At 39.2% G+C, this 18,825-nt stretch overlaps 1 protein-coding gene across 1 annotated transcript; it reads right to left on the reverse strand.

The window, feature by feature from the left end:
* Window positions 1-12,370: 12,370 nt before the first annotated feature.
* Window positions 12,371-16,919, reverse strand: LOC136223250 (U-box domain-containing protein 51-like). Its single transcript, XM_066011155.1, has 9 exons — window positions 16,853-16,919; window positions 16,464-16,762; window positions 16,214-16,314; window positions 14,883-15,004; window positions 14,501-14,785; window positions 14,118-14,409; window positions 13,891-13,992; window positions 13,368-13,811; window positions 12,371-13,292 (listed from the first exon to the last, which is right to left on the reverse strand). Exons 2-9 carry the CDS (start codon window positions 16,666-16,668, stop codon window positions 12,507-12,509), a joined length of 2,337 nt encoding a protein of 778 aa, XP_065867227.1. The 5' UTR covers window positions 16,669-16,762; window positions 16,853-16,919; the 3' UTR covers window positions 12,371-12,506.
* Window positions 16,920-18,825: the final 1,906 nt, after the last annotated feature.

Below are 18,825 nucleotides of genomic sequence, written 5' to 3' on the forward strand. Positions count from 1 at the left end.
AAATGTTCTTCGAAGGAGCAGTTAATTCGAATGGAGCTGGAGTAGGAGTACTACTTACCTCACCAGAAGGAGAAAGAATCCCGATGGCCAAGAAGTTATCCTTCCCTCTCACCAATAATATGGCTGAATATGAAGCGTGCATTTATGGTTTAGAGTCATTAGCGGCACTAGGAGCATCGTACGTCGAAATTTGGGGTGACTCAAAGTTGATCATCGAACAGGCACAAGGAAACTGGGAAGTGAGGGAAGAAAGGCTACGTCCATATCTAGATCAGCTAGAAGGGTTGGCACAAAGATTCAAGGAGTGTCGTTTCTATCACATTCCTCGAGCGCAGAACCAGGCGGCGGATGCTTTGGCCACTTTGGTGTCAGTTTGGGACAACCCCCGGAACCTTGCCTCGAAACCGTTGGTATTGAGGAGATCTCACAAACCATGCTACGAAGACGTAATGCTGTTAGGGGCAGATGAAAAACCGTGGTATTTCGACATCATGAACTTCATGAAGAGTTAGCCCGGCAGTTCGTCATCCACAACGATTTGCTTTATAAAAGGCACACCGATGGGTTACAACTGAGGTGCTTGGATACGGGAGAAGCCCGCGAGTCAATGGAATCAGTACATTCAGGAATTTGTGGGGCCCATATGGGAGGAGCAGTGTTAGCTAAGAAAATCATCAAACAAGGCTTCTATTGGCTCACCATGGAAAGAGATTGTAGCGAGTATGCGAAGAAATGCCACGATTGTCAAATCCACGGCGATTGTAGTCATCTTCCAGCCATGGAATTACATGTGTTATCACCTATTTGGCCATTCGCGGCTTGGGGCATTGACATCATCGGCGAGGTGAGGCCTAATGCTTCGAACGGGCATAAGTTTATTGCAGTCGCCATCGATTATTTCACCAAATGGGTAGAGGCAGAGTCGTTTAGCAAATTGGGATCCAAGCAGATGAGAAAGTTCATGGAGAAACACTTGATCACCAGGTTCGGAGTGCCTCATCACATGATTACGGATAATGGGGTCCAGTTTCAGGGAGAAGTAAGGAGTCTCTTCCGAGAATATGGCATTGAACATCACAGGTCTTCTCCGTACCGTCCACAAGCTAATGGAGCAGTAGAAGCAGCTAATAAGAATCTTAAGAGGATTCTCGTAAAAACGGTGGAATCACATCGGAACTGGCACGAGCAGCTCCCACTCGCATTATGGGCTTATCGCACGACAGTCAGAACCTCGACTGGGGCGACGACATTCTCCTTGGTATACAGAACAGAAGCAGTCATGCCGATTGAGATCGAAAAGCGATCGTTGAGAATCGCAGTGGAAGCAGAAATCCCCGAGACGGAATGGGTGAAGAGGCGATGTGAGCAGTTGGCTTTAGTTGACGAGAACAGGATGGAAGCCCTTTACCATATACAGTTATATCAAAGAAGGATTGCTCGGGCTTTCAATAAAAAGGTCAAGACCAGTCCTGTCAAAGAAGGAGATTTGGTGCTGAAACAGATTCGTGTGACGCACACCGACCCTAGGGGCAAGTTTAAACCTAACTGGGAAGGGCCATTCGTCGTGAAGAAGATACTAAGCAAAGGAGCGGTGAAGTTAACTACCATGGACGGCATGGAATTCTCCGAACCTACCAACCTGGATAGGCTTAAGAAATACTTTTCGTAAAAAAAAAAAAAGAGAAAAAGAAAGAAAAATTCCCGATAGGTTGAAAACCCGCAAAGGGCGACCTATGCAACAATAAGGGAAATCCCAATGGGTGAAAACCCGAAAGGGCACTCATTTAAAAATTCCGGGATAGTAAAAGGAGAAGAGAAAAATCGTCGGGATCCGAAAACCGAAAGGCGGGTCCTGGTAACAATAGTTATGACTTGAGCAGTTACAAAAACAATGTATAAGAGACTAAGTATTTCTGTTGTTTGTAAATAAATAAAGGCATGAATATATTTGACGAGAATGATTGGAATCATCATAATCTACTGAATGCATGGTAATATGAATCATGAGTTATGCATTTCCTATCCTACTTTTCACAAAAAGCCTACCTACTATCCACCCCACTCCCTATACATCAGCTATACAGCGGGGAAACTCCAATAAAAGCTACAAGGCAATAATGAAAGCTACAAAGCAATACATAACGAGCCTAATACGGGGGGAAGTCCCAATAGTCCTCAAAATCTCTCAAGTGTGATGCCCGCTTCGCCGATAGTGCCTCCTCGGCAGCTCGCGCTCGCTCATCAGCAACTCGTGCTCTCTCATCGGCGACCCGTGCTTTCTCCTCGGCAGCGAGGCATCCGATCGACTCATAGCGCGCCCTCTCCTCGACGGCAAGGCGACCCTCAGTCTCCCGTCGCATCATCCCTGACCAGTGGTCATTTCTCTCCTGATACACCTGACCTACCCGGGCGTCGGTCTCCCGCACCAACTCGCTCTGCCTCCGCTCGTGGGCATGCAGATCACTCTAAAGCAAAAGAAAGGAAAAACAGATAAAAATAAGAAGCCAGTATAAGCAAGAACATAAATCATACATACATGCATACATTCCACTACACTAAAGTAAAGTAATGATACATACCAGGTGATCGGTGCAGCGCAAGCTGAGGCGGTCTCGGAGATAACTAGACAGCCCCACGTAATCTGTACAAGTCTCCCTCGTAGTCAGTGAAGCGTCTGAGGGATCAAATGGGACTCTCGAGGAGAAGATGGGAGGAGCCACCTCGAATCCCGCATAAGCTGCCCCGAACTCGTCATAACAAATCGTGGCAAAGTCTCTCCCGTAGTCTGGTAGGGGCACACCTAGGGAAGACCTCTCCGGTCGGGCAGCGCAAGAGGACTCGCCGACATAGTAGGGCTGCTCGCACACAGGCGTCTGAGCTCGAGTGCCGTCAAAGAAATCGGATAAATGGGCACTCCTCCAGGATCCCTCCTGCAAAAAAACACACAATAAAAACCTCTAAACATCTCATGAATGAAATGGTAAAATGAGAAAGGGGCGGAACCACTTACCGGGACCTCCTCCTGACCAAAGACTGCCGCAACAGCCTCCCTCGAAAATACATCTGCCACCGGATTCACCTCCATCGCTGCCGCCGGGGCATCCCTCGCGCTCAGCAGAATAGACAAGTAAAGCTCACGGCCCCCGGCATGAACCCACACCGCTCTACCAACGAACCGACGAGATAAGTCCCGACGAACGACCGATAGGGGCATGGTCCGCACCGCAAACATAGAGACGGGGATCTCACCCGGTGTCCAATATGCGTCACTAACTCCGGTGATGCCTCAGTCCCCCAATACCACGCCCGCACGCAGGGGCCGGTGAGCACACACTGCTGCTCCTGGATCATAGATACATATGTATAATCGGGACCGAAGTCAAGGTCGTCCCACATGAACTTAATCTAAAAAAATGCACAAAGAGAAAGTCAGAAAGGATCAAATAAGAATCTAACACGACTAGGCAGCATTTACCTGTCTGAGGGTCAGCGAGTCTATCCAATCTAGAAGTCGCGGCACCGTCCGTGTCCTCTCGGCACCCAAGTCGAAATCTCTCCACCGGGTCATGAGAGGTGGCCTCGGTACTCTCGGTCGAGGTCGAGTTCGGCTGGGAAGAATATGCCTCTCATACGCCCACACCTGCGGTAAAAACAAGGATTAGGAGTATGAAAGACGCAAAGAAGATAAGACGGGCAAGTAAAAAAAAAAGCGTCGCGTACCAGCAAAGCGAAGGTGTAACCACCGAAATCCTTGCGCTTCCGGCAAGTCAGATCCAAAAACTTGTAGAGAAAGGCTAAGCCTGCCCCCGCCCAATCATAGGAAGCCGCCGCATCCAGATCGCTGAGTGCCTGAATGAGACCCGCGTGTACCTTCTCGCCCTTCGTGCGGAAAATCGTCTCACTCAGAGTATATACCAAGAAGCTACGAACCGCCAAGTCAGTATCATCGGTCTCACAAAAATCTCGCCGACTCAAAAGGCTCGCGGTGGAAATAAACTTCGCCGGAGTAGATTTGGCGCATGGGCGAACCCCCGATCCAATCAAGGCAGCGAGCCTAGCAAGGTCGACCCGTGGTCGCATCATATCGAAATAAAAGGGAACGGGAGTGCTGCTCCCTCGCAACCCTGTCAGCAGTGAAAAATCTCTGGGCGAGATGGTCATCTCCCCAAAAGAAAGGTGGAAGGTGTGGGTCGAGTCAACCCACCGCTCATATAAGGCGCGTAAGCCAAAATGATCACACACCCCGTTGGTGCGGGGCAGCGCTGAAATAAAGGGCTCGAAGCCCAACTCGCGCACACAGGCTCTCGCCGCGGCGCCTAGCCTAGCATACCACGAATGAATCTCGGCCGTAGTCCCGAAAATCTCGATGAACTAGAAAGAACAAGACAGGAAAATTTAAATACGATTCCTAAAGCGTACGATTGATGAAAACGCGTTAAGACTAGGTATTCTTTCATTATCTAACCTAGAGACATCTGGTCAATTAGGGCCAACTTTCTATAAAAGTCTCTCCTTTAGGATCGCTCATGTAAGGTTTAGTTAATTCTTTAATCCACTCCCGTCCGCATTGACAAGGAGCATAGGTTAAGTTTACTATTCACGTGCATTAGTTAAGTTTTCACTATTCACGTTTTTACTATTCACGTGCACTATTCACGTGCATTAGTTAAGTTTTCACTATTCACGTTTTTTACTATTCACGTGCACTATTCACGTTTTTACTATTCACGTGCATTAGTTAAGTTTTACTATTCACATGCATTAGTGAAGTTTTCACTATTCACGTGCATTAGTTAAGTTGTCACTATTCACGTTTTTACTATTCACGTGCACTATTCATGTTTTTTACTATTCGCGTTATTTTTACTGTTAGCATGCAGAAATTCGCAGGGTTACTACTCACATGCATATAACGCGCGTTCGTACACAGAAACAAACAAGTGTTACTTGTAAGTGAAGAAATTCATGTTTTCTAGCTAAAGTCCTCTAAGGCAATCTAAAAGTTAGCATGCAAATCATGTTCGGATAGGAATACTAAAGCCTAGCATTTGAATCAAACAAAAGTGAGAAATCACTTACCTCGTTGCAGCGTGTCCGGCTCAGATGCGTCTCAGGGTGGTGGAAAGGGTCCACTCTATCCAGGTTCACGTAAACCTCATCCATGCCTCTCGTGCCATCGCATTCATCCAAATCCATCCCGAGGATAATCCAAATCAAAGTCTAGAGAGAGAAAGAAGAGAGAGAAGGTGTGGGGTTGAAATGAAACCCCACCACCTTATATAGGAAGAGGGAATATTCCCTTAAATAGTGAAAAAAGTACGATGTGACATAAAGGTAAAAAGTAAATAATTAATTACCAGGTGCACAGACCTCTGATTTGCAGTCCGTTTTAGCCTGCATTTCTCCCAGACAGCAACCAATACTGTCAAGATATGAACTCCAGACAACAGCCAATTTTTACAGAACAGTGACACCAGTCAAAATACAGACAACAGTCAACAGAAAAATAATCATTAGTCTATATCATTCCAGACCAAAACACGTTCCCATTAAACCTCCGAGATACTAGCTCCAGACAATGGTGTTTTAAAAGAATTCATAATCGTTAGAAAGAACTTTTCTACCTTTGAGCCATCTTACCTACGGTTCACGACCGAGGTAGCTTTTTAGCCATCTTACCTACGGTTCACGACCGAGGTAGCTTTTTAGCCATCTTACCTACGGTTCACGACCGAGGTAGCTCTTTAGCCATCTTACCTACGGTTCACGACCGAGGTAGCTTTTTAGCCATCTTACCTACGGTTCACGACCGAGGTAGCTTTTTAGCCATCTTACCTACGGTTCACGACCGAGGTAGCTTTTTAGCCATCTTACCTACGGTCCACGACCGAGGTAGCTTTTTAGCCATCTTACCTACGGTTCACGACCGAGGTAGCTTTTTAGCCATCTTACCTACGGTTCACGACCGAGGTAGCTTTTTAGCCATCTTACCTACGGTTCACGACCGAGGTAGCTTTTTAGCCATCTTACCTACGGTTCACGACCGAGGTAGCTTTTTAGCCATCTTACCTACGGTCCACGACCGAGGTTGTTTTCGAGCCATTCTTACCCATTAGATTATCCAACGCCGAGCAATCTTAGTTATTGGTGGGGGTTCGGTTCGTTAGCTGGTATTTGTTTAGTCATTCAGATAGTGACTGGTGTTTTTTTAGCTATGCATTACACACCTCATGTGGATCTAGCTTTCAACAGCGTAGAACACATTATGAGAGATGTTGAAGGGGGCTGGTTGCTCCGTTATATGCATGCTAATGGGGCAAGTATGTTTTTCATTGTGGTTTACCTTCATATTTTTCGCGGTCTATATTATGCGAGTTATAGCAGTCCTAGGGAATTTGTTTGGTGTCTCGGAGTTGTAATCTTCCTATTAATGATTGTGACAGCTTTTATAGGATACGTACTACCTTGGGGTCAGATGAGCTTTTGGGGAGCTACAGTAATTACAAGCTTAGCTAGCGCCATACCTGTAGTAGGAGATAGCATAGTGACTTGGCTTTGGGGTGGTTTCTCCGTGGACAATGCCACCTTAAATCGTTTTTTTAGTCTTCATTATTTACTCCCCTTTATTTTAGTAGGCGCCAGTCTTCTTCATCTGGCTGCATTGCATCAATATGGATCAAATAATCCATTGGGTGTACATTCAGAGATGGATAAAATAGCTTTTTACCCTTATAATCTTGCCCACAACCTCCTCTTACGCTTGAAAATCTTACCAAAAACAGAATTATGTATGTAAATCTCTTAGAACCGAAGCCACCTTCTTCGAATTCTTTTGCAAAGGCTCGCCATTCGTCCAATTATTCCGAATAACATTGTAAAAATAGGGATGGGCAACCACGCTGCTTGGAAGATGAAAGGAAAACTACTTACCCGTCTGTTACGCCCCATCAAAGATACTAGAATCGGAGTATGATCAGACTGATGTTTGGGAGGATAAGTCACCATCGCTTCTTCAAATAACGTTCTCCAACTAAGATTACAGAGGTCCCAATCCAGACGAGCAATAGGAACGGTAAAAAAGCACCTTTTTAAAAACATCACTTGACTTTCCTTTCAAGGAAAGGCTTTAGAAAGAAGTCAATTTCTTAGCTTAGGGAAAAGCCCGTTTTACAGCATTTCTACGGATCGACCCCGGTTTGGAAACCTTCTTTCCCTATCCCACAATAAGGATAATCCCCCCACAAATAGAGAAAAACATAGGAGATCTGATGCAAGCCATAACCCAGCCTACTTGCCCTAAACCTTACTACTAGTACTTGCTTGCCCTAAACCTTGGGTTGATGAGCTATACCTCCCGGACGAAAGACTTCTCAAACCTGATTCCGGAATGGCAGTAATCGACTTCTTTCTAGTAAAACAACTAGAAATCTTGTTTTGGATCGCACACGTGTACCTTACTATCTGAGTCAATAAATATAGTACCAGAGAAAGCAGGAGTAAGAGAGAAAGCAAGAGATCAGAAAGAAGATAGAAACTAACATACCTTAGAGGGCTCTTAACTAAACCCTAGCAAGATTCCGAGAAAAGAGCATTCATCGACGGCCACTCCAGAGGCGACGATGGAAGGAATCAGAGAACGATACCAGAGCGCGCAGCACGAAGGTCAGGTATGCTCCCTCCTACTCTTTACGTGTCTTTTACTTTTATATGTTTTACATTGCATGTGTTACGTTAGCAAAAAACGTTTTCAAAACACACACATCACTGTCAAAATAGAAAAGTAGGGGCAACTGTAGACACCGAGTCGGAGGACCTGTGACGAAAACCTGAAAACAAGACGGTTGAAGCGATTGATTTCGAAAGTTTCGAAAAAAATAAAACAAATAAGTTACGGTGGGTCGCTGTTGTTGATCGGATGGCTCGTGAATGCTTAACGGCCTAGTGCGAGTGCTTAGCGGCAGCCGGCGCGCATTCGACGACAGTCGGACGCCCGCTCGACGACGCAAAGCGCGCGCTCGACGTCCGTTGGACGCACGCATCCAACCACGAATAGCACGCGCTCGACGTCCGAGCAATGCACGAGCTTGGCGGCGCGAGGCGTGTGCTCGTTGGCCATGGGACGTGTGCGCCAGGTAGTGCGGAACACACGTTCGGCGGTCACGACGCGTGGACGCCCGACGGCGCGGAGCGCGAGCTCGACGACCGCGGGGCGTGCACGCCCGACGGTGCGAGACGTGCCCCGACGGCCGTTGGGCGGGCGCCCAACCGCGTCGGGCGGACGCCCAACGGCAGTTGGGCGCTCGCCCAACGCTGTTGGGCGACCGCCCAACAATCGTTGGGCGATCGCCCAACAATCGTTGGGCGGCCGCCCAACAATGTTGGGCGGTAGCCCAACGCAAGGTTGGGCGGCCGCCCAACATGCCTTGGGCGGCCGCCCAACCACCTTGGGCGACGCCCAATTCTCTTCGGGCGTCGCCCATTCCGTCGGGGATCTGTTTGCCTATAAAAGGCACGGATCCCCATGCATTGGGGGGGATGATTTTTGGGAGCATTTCTCACTCTAGACATTTTTAGAGAGAGAAAGTGATTTTTTTGAGAAAAATATTTTTTTTCTCAAAAATTCCGAATTTCCCAAAGTTAAATTTTTACTAAAAAAAAAACACAAAAAAACCGGAAAATCACGACTCGTGGAATCAATCGGCTTCGACTGTCAGATACCGAATTTAAGGTATTATCCGAGGACTAGACTCTTTTATTTTATCTAATTTATTTCCTTCTTCTAATTATTTTTATGTTATAGTTTTTATTTATTTAGTTATTCATTTATTTTATCACGTTTTATTTAATTTAGCGTATTTATTTAATATTTGTCTCGTGTTGAATAAAGTTCGGTTTTGCTTTAAAATAGAAAACCTCGTTTTGATATCCCAATACGAACCGTGATCCGATAAAAATGTAGTTCGGGTGTTAAAAAACGTTGTAATTATAAGTTTTAATTTAAAAGAATTTCCGAATAATGTTTTAAAATAAAAACGTCGTTTTAGGAACTTCCGTTATTGACTATGATCCATTTTTGGTAGTTCGGAAATCCGAAACGATTGAATTAGACTTAATTTAAAGCTTTTTGATAAATCTGGAAACAGTTGGAGTAGTTCTGTAGTTTTCCGTTTCTGTCACTAATTGCTATTTACCGACGGATTTTCCGTCGGTAAATCTGCCAGAATGTAAAAAATGCTGTTTTAGTCCCTCTTTCTCAACTTTTAAGTTTTTGATCCTTGGTATACATATAGTTATGTAATATATATTTTTAAGCTATTTTTAAATACTTTGTCATATATTTACTTAATGTCTTCATATGTCTTTTCTTTCATCAATTTGGTTTTATAAACTATATTTTATATACTTTCTATTTAATTCATTTAAACCATATTGGGTATTATTTTAGAAGATTATTCATTTGGGCATTTTGAGTAGTTAATTAGAAGGTGTTTTGAGGATGATTAGGATTCATTTTGATATTAATGTATATTTGGGAGGGTTATTTCTTATATACTTATTATGATAGTTATTTTAGGGAGTATAATGTTTATTTTCAATTAATTTAACTTAATAAAATATATGTGTATATATAGACTTTTCTCCTCATTTCATTTAAGCTAAATATTAATTTCTTATTTATAACTTATTTCTTTTTTTGGCTTTTGATTAGAATGGCAAGTTATTATACTTATTAAATACTTTCATCACTATTTTCATTCATCAAAGTTCATTATTTTCTCTATATTGTTTTAATTACTTATTTTGTCACATATGTATATGTATATATATATCTTTCTCCTTTTCTTCTCAAAACTCTTATATGTATATATATATCATTTGGGGAAAATGTTTTGATTGATTGAGTTTGAGATTCAATTTATTATTTATTGTAACTATGACAAGTGGAGAATCCATTAAGGAAAGGGGGAAAATAAATCACAAAAAGAGTTTTCAATTTAATTATTTAAACTAATGAATTTTTAGAGGTTCCTAATGTAAATAAATAGAGTTTTCTTGACATTTCAAATCGTTTCTCAAAACAACACGTTTTAAAACCTTAGTCCGTTCCAACGACGGATTAAGCGAACATTGTAATTAAAATCGTTTTCTTTGTGAATAATAGAGTTTTGAATCATTTTCTTAAAGGATTGGTACAAAAATAAAATTGACTTGTATGTTTAACCATGTTTTCTTATTAAAGGTTTTTTATCTCAACGTTTTCAAACACTCGAGTCGTTCCAACGGTGATTCGGGTGAACTTTATCAAACGGGGTTTTGAAACGCACCTAAATCGTTCCAACGGCGATTAAGGTGCGAACCATGTAAATAAACTCGTTTTTGGGAAATAAGTTAGCATAGAATAAACACACAGCATGACATTTAAATAAAGTTGTAAATAAATCACTTCTTTCTTCCCCCTTCTCTGTGTATGTATAATATAAATGAGTGATTCTTTACTAATGTGGCTTTTCAATAATATATGCTCAAAACGGTTTCTAAAAAGAGAGAAAGAAAAGGTTTCAAATGAATTTTAAACTTAAAGAAGTATACGATTAGTCCGTTATCGCCTAACATGCTGAGTAGGAGGTCGGTGGTTCATAACCGGGCGATGTCGGGGTGCCTAGTAGCCTTTCTCCGGAAAGGAGCTAGCCTTCTCGGCTCGTACCTAAGTTTCCCGAACCCACACCGGTCTCCCGCAAGGGATCGGTGTTCATTTTCCCATTCGTGGGTGGCGACTCTTCCATATCTCCGAGCTCCGATCCTGCCGAGCAGCTTGATTCCACGATTGGTTGCTTTCGGCGCCAATCACCGCTTACGTCGCCATGAGGTTGTCCACCCCCCGGTCCGCCCGGGAGATTAGGCCGCGGCACCTCGTCTAACACCTACCATGGGGGAAGTGCCCTAGTATAGTAAATTTCATACCAATAATAAACTGAAAACACTTTCAAATTATACAAGCAAAACTATAAATTATATCAATTATGTAAGTAACTAACTTCAATTGACGTTGAAATTTAACGTTAGTAATTATAAAATAAAAAAAAATTGCATTAAATTTGCCTAACTTAAATTTATAACTATTGAACAAAAAATCTCAATGCACATAAAATTTTAAAATCATAACATACACATAACAATACTTATCTAAATTGGTTAGATCTGAGGGAGTCCAACTACAAAAAAAAAAAAAAAAAAATAATAATAATAATAATAATAATAATAATTAATATTAATAACATTCAAAATAGTTAACAACATAATAAAAATAAAATATCAACCATAAAAAAAATATGAAAACTCTAACATATCAACCATAAATTTTTAGATATATTTTTAATGTAAAGCAAAATTAATTTTATGTGCTACTTAAATTGCAAAATAATTCTACTTACATTAATTTACTTCTAATATATCTCTAATATACAAAAATAATTCTAACTAATTATATTAATTAAAAAAAACTTATATATCCAATATGCCCTCCAAACTTCTTTCTCCCTTTTAAACGGTGAAAGACCTTATCTTTACATGTTAAAAGAGATTCCTTCCATTTTCACCATTACGGCGCAAATGGCTTCGTAATGGTGTTATTTTTTAATCGGAAAGTTAAAATCAGCCTCTTAACTGGAATTGTGTTTTAACTCAATCCTGATGTGTAATAATTTACACAAACAGCCCTTAATTGGGGTTTAATTGGCTAAAAATAAGACGAGATGGATGTAAATGCTTACTGCGTGTAATTCATGAAAACCCTAATTAACTTTATGTTCATCAGATAATTATTCCACAAATCTTAATTAGAAAAATAAAAAATCTTAATTGGTAGTTTTTCTCCATTTCTTTGTTAAGGTTGATTGGAATAATAAAGACATGGATCAATAAATTCATGACATTGAGATTGTATTAGTGTCTCGAGAAATAAAGATTCGCATTTAGTTATTGAAGAATCGGGATTTTAACACGTTTGTGGTAAAAATCGAACTATATCTCATGTCATATTTTGTATTTCTCCTCTAAGTATTTCTCAAATTGTTTTTTTTTTTTTTTTTTTTTTTGTCAAAAACGCATGTCTGACAGACGGAGGTGTGCATCCGCCTGTGTCATCCAGTTGAATTGTTTCCTCCAGGCTGCAGTTGTGTTGGATGATCACATCCGGACAACTTTTTAAGATATGAGACGTACTTAGGGCATATATGTTGCACATGAACTCCTCTTCAGTAGTGTTTCCGCTTCTGTGTCCGTTTCCATGCAACGTAGGAGGACATTCTTACAATTTTCAATTTCTTGTCTTGTCAACACTGATTATTAACATACACCACAAGTACACAAGTAGCAACAAATGGCATTTCTTATTCGTACAAGATTTGAAACACATTGCTTCTGCAGAATTTGTGTTTCTACATACGAATCTGGCATAAGAAATAGTAAAATTACAGACAGAACTGTGCCTAAGGTTTTTGTTACTTTCATCGAGAACTAACCTCACTTGAAATACTTTGTGCACCAGAAACTAAATCCATAGGGCTATAAAGAGGTATAATCGTTTCCCGTTCGACATGTTCACGTGAAACAGCAAGATCTCTTAGCCGCCGGAGAAGAGGCAAAACCTCGGAAGCAAGATCTGGTCTATCCTTTTTTCTTAGTTCACAGCACTGCAATGACATTTTCGCAACGTTTAACGCCTCTTCTACAGGCCAATTCCTCACCGTTTGGTCGAGTACTTGGGGGAATTTTCCTTTCTCAATGGCATCTTCAACACAATATGATAGTCCCATCGGCGGTCTTCCTGTAAGTAGTTGTAAAAGTACCACTCCAAATGAATATAAATCTGATTTCACACCTAACATTCCGGTTTGCTGATATTCGGGATCGATGTAGCAGAATGTTCCTGCTGCTGCTGTCATGTGATACTCGGTTACGTTGTTAGCTACCTGAGGCGGAACAAGCCTGGCTAAACCCACATCACCTATCTTGCTCACGAGGTTGTAGTCTAAGAGAATGTTTGCTGGCTTAAGGTCACGATGGACTAATGGTTCCGGTTTTGTTTCGTGGAGGAAAAGAAGTGCTGTGGCTATTTCGTAAGCTATTCTAAACCTTGTCCTCCATTGGAGTGGAGGAGTATTGTCTTTCCTGTAAAGCCGATCTTCTAAGCTTCCCATTTCCATGTATTCGTACACTAGGCATCCGTACTCGGGGCATGCTCCGAGCAGGATAACCATGTGAGGATGTCTCATGCTGCTTAAAACATCAACCTGCATTTTTGTTTAACATTAGTTATTGACCGTGTTTCGTAAAATACTAATGTTGTCTTTCTCAAATAATAGTACCTCCTGTTTGAACTGCTTCTGCCCCTGCGATAAGTCTGGCCTCAACATCTTGATTGCAACGGGAAAATGACTGAGCATGCCTTTGAAAACAGGTCCGTATCCGCCTTCACCAATCTTATTAGCTGGTGTGAAGTGATCCGTAGCTTCTTCTATCTCACCAATGTTGTATTTTCTGCAGCGGAAGTCGGTAGTTGACATTGACTCCATATCCTTTGGCCTCACAGGTGGCTCATGGTGGACTTTTTGGGCTTTTTGGACTTTCATTTCCGCAATCTTCTTTTGCTTTTCGATCTCTGCTAGCCTTTTTGCTGCCTGTGCTGCTTCTGTAGCAACCCTGTTCCTCTGGTTCTCCATGGAGGCCAATCTTAATGCAGCATTTTCAGCAAGTTTTAATTCGCCTGACTTTTTCGTTTCGAATGTTTGTATCCGATGAAGGTCTCTTGCCTGAAACCAAAACCCGAATTACGTTAGTCACATGCCACCAGGAAATGATTTTCATATGTAGTTTGAGTTATAATAGTACCATTTGCTTGGCCAGAACAGCTTCATTCGTAACCGAGTTGAACATCTCCATAGATTGCTGCAGTTCAAGCTTTAATCTCTTCATTTCCGTCTCCAACAAATCCTGTCCGGAAAAAAGATGGAAATTCTCAGTGATATGACATGTCTTAAATGTCAAGCAAGTTTCTTTCTAGCCAAATATGTCAACTAACGGCTAACACTAAGTTTACTAAAGACAATGTTACTTACTAGATATTGGTCATTGTTGGATTTGGGGGAGGTTGCTGATGCATTGCTGAATTCTATACCGTCATAGGATGATGCACAAGCTGATCGGAAACTCATCTGTCCGGACATGTCATAGCTGTCCGATAAGGCATTACTCGAACTAGACATTTCCGATACGGGACTCTCCATGGATCCCAATACCGACTTGTAGTTATATCCACTATGGTCCTGTGAATTGTATATTGAATCAATGCTTCGATCAGTCGATATGCGATCAAAACTCTCGCTTTTCCAGCTTTCTGTTAGACTGACTCTGCAAATGTAGAGATACATATGTACATATATTCATCAGAATTTTCGTTTTCTCACGCAACTACAGAGAAATGGTGCATCAAAAAACTTACTGAGATGAGTGTTCAAGTCGTGCGCTATCGAAGGGATGATTAGTGATTTCCCTAATTGAATTATTATTTCGCACGTTACTGTTAGAGGCAAGGGTAGACTTAAAATCAGGTGATTGCCTGGAAGAAAGTGTACTAGCCGAATTTTCTGGGGAAGTTTTCTTTAAAGTATAAGATCGAGTCGCTAATCGAAAAGTCTGAACTTTCCCTTTGGATATTGAATATACTGCACAAGTTTCTGGTGCAGATTTCAATAAGGTTGTTGGTATATCAGCGTGTTTAAATTTCCTGCAAATCAAACACAGAAAATATTGCTACATTTTAATCAAAGATTAAGTATTTGTTAAAAAACATTTAAGATCCAGAAATTAAGCAAATTTAGTACCTTGTTATTGCATTCCTCTGCGATGCTCCAACAACAATATTAGCTATATTGTTATGAACAATATAGTCAATAAGTGCATTTGAAACATCAATGTCATGCATAATTATTTCCTTGCTATCAATCTGAAATCAAATAAAAAATATGTATCAGAATCCTTTGTTAATCATCTTAATCTATGTTGCAGGTGGATACGGAAACGGACATCGGGAAACAATATTTCTAAACCGTAGCCTTCAAAAGCAACCAAAACGGACAAAGACACTAATGCAGAAACACTACTAAAGAGGAGTGTCCATGCAACATAGCTCTTAATTAATTAAAGGATAAGGTCCAAATTTGCCCCTATCGTGTTTTTAGATAAGTGCGATTTGCCCTTAATGTATGAAATGGTAAATTTTACACTCTAATGTTTCCAACCAATTTCTGTTTTACACCCTAAAATTTCCATCCAATATCAATTCTACCCCTACCTAACAAAAAAAAATTGAACAAATTATTATTTTACTGTGACGTCGGATCTTACAAATATTAATTATGTCTAAAATGTTTAGATTATTACCAAAAGAGTTACAAATAACGTGTAAAAATGTCAACGACGGAAGTATGCCATATTATATACAAGTAATCATGGAAACTGCTTAAAATATTTATTATATTATTAACGTGGTTACAAACAAAGTGACAAAACATAAAGTTTGACAACAGACTTGTTAAAATAGAAGATGTGACAATCAAATAATCCTTTTCCGTTGGGTTTGTATAAAATTGATTTTGATTAGAAAATGATAGGCAAAAAGCATAATTAAATCCCTAAACTTTGACTGTTTTAAGGATTAAGTCTGTTATCATTTATTTTTCCACATTGAGTCTTTAATCATTGATTCTATTATGGATTAGGCTCTTATTTAACTTTTTCGTCAAGTTTAGACTGCATTTATTGATATGGACAAATAAAAATAAGAATTTCTTGATTAGGAAAGATAAAAATTAAAAACTAAAATGAAATTATAGAAATTAATTTCCAGTATAATCTTCCAAACTCGATTTTCTCCTCTCCAATTTTGTGATTTTCAACATTAGAATCGGCAAATCGATATTCTCATCTCCTAAACTCGACAGAAAAATTAAATAATGGTCAAATCCATAACAAAATCAATAATTAAAGGCTCAATATGGAAAAATAAATGATCAGGTTTAATCTTTAAAACAGGTAAAGTTCATGGGCTTAATTATGATTTTTGCCAAAATGTTACGGCATTTCATATGTGAGGGTAAATCTGGGCTTCCCAAAAACAAAAACAATAGGGATTAAAGATTAGAGAATAACTTACTCCTCTTCTGGCGCAAAATCCGCGATAGGGAAGGAAAAATTGCTGCAACTCCTGCGGGGTTGGAGCACGGCCTTCCTTGGACTGGACGGCCGAATGATCCCCTGAAAATATGCATCCAAACACATTAATAACATACATTGAATCTACGTCGCACAGAAATAGCGTTTTCGCGTTTCTTATCCCTTTCGATTTACGCACAACATAGCATAGAATGAGAAATCGGAAATCTAAATTAAGAAAAAATGCATACCGTGCAGAGTTTTGCATTGAACATGAATGAGAATGCAATAAGCGGTCTTGTTGTTGACAAGATTATCAACAGCCCATCTGACTGCATATTGGCTATTCTTATCTGCATCTATAGCTATGGCTGTTATACCATTTGTATTCGCATTTGAAAACGAATGCGAATGATCTTCTCCTTTTGGTGTTTCTGATGCTCTGAAATACGCCATTTTATATCTATATATATATATATATTCTTACTTATATTCTTATGTGTAAGAATATATATATATATATATATATATATATTTATATGCTCCTTCGCTACATTGAGAAATGAAATTTCAATTAAAACCCTAATTATACGAACAAATGATGAAGAAACAAAGGAAGAAGAATGAATGAATGAATTACCAGCAGTCTGTGGAACTGCAGCTAGCGGCGAGGCAGCCAATCGAAGAGAGGAAAGGCTGGAATTGAAATGAACAATTACAGAACAAATGGTTGTTTGGCAGGTTTTATTAGTTTTAACATTTACTAATTTTGACAATTAAAACTAACCATGGAGTTAGTCAACACTTTATTTCTCATCTTTTTTGGGAAAATAAAATAAAATTAGATCAATTTGGATTCCTCCAAAAACAATAATAATAGAAAATTAAAGGACTATTTAACCTCTAATCTATCAGAAATGTTTACGACCTTGAGTATTATTTTGTTACGGAACTATCATCACATTTAGAATTGGATAGAAATTAGCGCATGTATAAAGATCCGTTAAATATTTGTATTTGATAATAGAAAAATTTATAATTGTTATAATATTTCGTCAATTTGCTTACTTGTCACAGTTTTTATATAATATTTACATGTGAAAATCACTTGTTTTCCGCTTCTACAATTTAGAAAATACTAGTTCTTTTTCATGCGATTAGCAATCATCTCACATGTGATTTAATAAATATATTTATGTTATTTTCATCTAAATTGGATCAATTGTGATTGATTACTGTATGTTAGGAACTAAATTTGATTGATTGTGATCAATGTCGCAAAATAATAAGTCAAAGTGCAAAATCAATCATTTTTTATTGGGATATGGGTTAAATTTTATCATAACATTTTTTGAGAAGTGTATATATATCTATAAAAAAAACGGTAAAATGGTATCTTTAATGTTACGTCCTACAATAATTTAGGTCACATGACGGCCCAGTTTTTTTAACTGGGTCTGACTTTTTTCTAGTTTCTATTTATTTCGTTAAGGGTAATCTACATTTTCCAATAACCTAATACGTAAACTTAGATTTTATCTATATTTTTTTTATGGAATAAGGGTGGTCAAAACATGAAATTGTATATGAAAAAAATCACTTTTTGTTAATGAGACATGATATTGCATCATATGGTAATGTCGGGCATAACATTACACTATTTTACGTGAAGATTAAATTTTCTATCCCTCAATAAACATATAACTAAATTTGTATTTATTATTATTAAAATGAGAATGGAATATATAATATTTTAGTTTGCTGAATAAAATTTGAAAAATTTACATATAAATTCACATATGAAAAACTGTCTATAATCATGTCAAGTTTTAATTTTAAGTTATGTTAAATTAATAAAATTATTACTTTTAATCTATTTTAAGGTTTGAAGTTTATAAATAATGGGTCTAGGATATATTGTTCAAGGTTTAGAATTTATGAATTGGAGTTTAGAATTTTAAATTAGGATATAAAGAATACTTTATTTATTATATATAGAAAATAATGACATTTTCAGAATTAAGTTTGATAATTTGATTTAATTGTAATTTTGTATTTAATTATGATATTCATGTAACTAACCCATAAAATTCTTTTTTTTTTATTAAATTATTGATTTTCCAATTTGATAACGGTTTTTTTGACAAACAAATTTTATTAACCTAAGAATATCACATCAGTATGCATTAGAGTTTTAATAATGTTAGGCTTAGAATACTAAAAAATAAATCTGGCCAAAGACACAATGACACCCGCAAATGTATGAGCCATCATGTTGGCGGTCCATTTAATAGAAGTGACAGAAACATTGGAACAACTAGAGAGAAGGAGTTCACAAGAACTAATGATAAAGTTAAATTCAGAGAGGTCTGTGGTGCAGGAGTGAATTGGTTTGGTCTACTGCCATCACATCCATTTTGATCACCACGTTAGAGAAACCGTGCTCGATGATAAATAATAGTGTCTGATGGAAGCCTAAAGCCTTCGCCAACCTTGGAGGAAAGAGTCCCCATCTTGGAATATCGAAAGCTCGGACAAAGATCTTGTCATGATTACGGTGAATATATACCACCTAAATCGATAAAATTACTAGGAATATGACAGGTTGTATCA

Source organism: Euphorbia lathyris, chromosome 3 (genome assembly GCF_963576675.1).
Source record: "Euphorbia lathyris chromosome 3, ddEupLath1.1, whole genome shotgun sequence".
Lineage (NCBI taxonomy): Eukaryota > Viridiplantae > Streptophyta > Magnoliopsida > Malpighiales > Euphorbiaceae > Euphorbia > Euphorbia lathyris.

Coding starts and splice junctions, on each gene's coding strand:
- LOC136223250 (XM_066011155.1), bottom strand. CDS start 16,668: ATGGCGTATTTCAGAGCATCAGAAACACCAAAAGGAGAAGATCATTCG. Junction 13,993..14,117: donor CCAACAATGACCAATATCTA/GTAAGTAACATT, acceptor TTTTCCGGACAG/GATTTGTTGGAGACGGAAAT. Junction 13,293..13,367: donor AGAAGCAGTTCAAACAGGAG/GTACTATTATTT, acceptor ACAAAAATGCAG/GTTGATGTTTTAAGCAGCAT.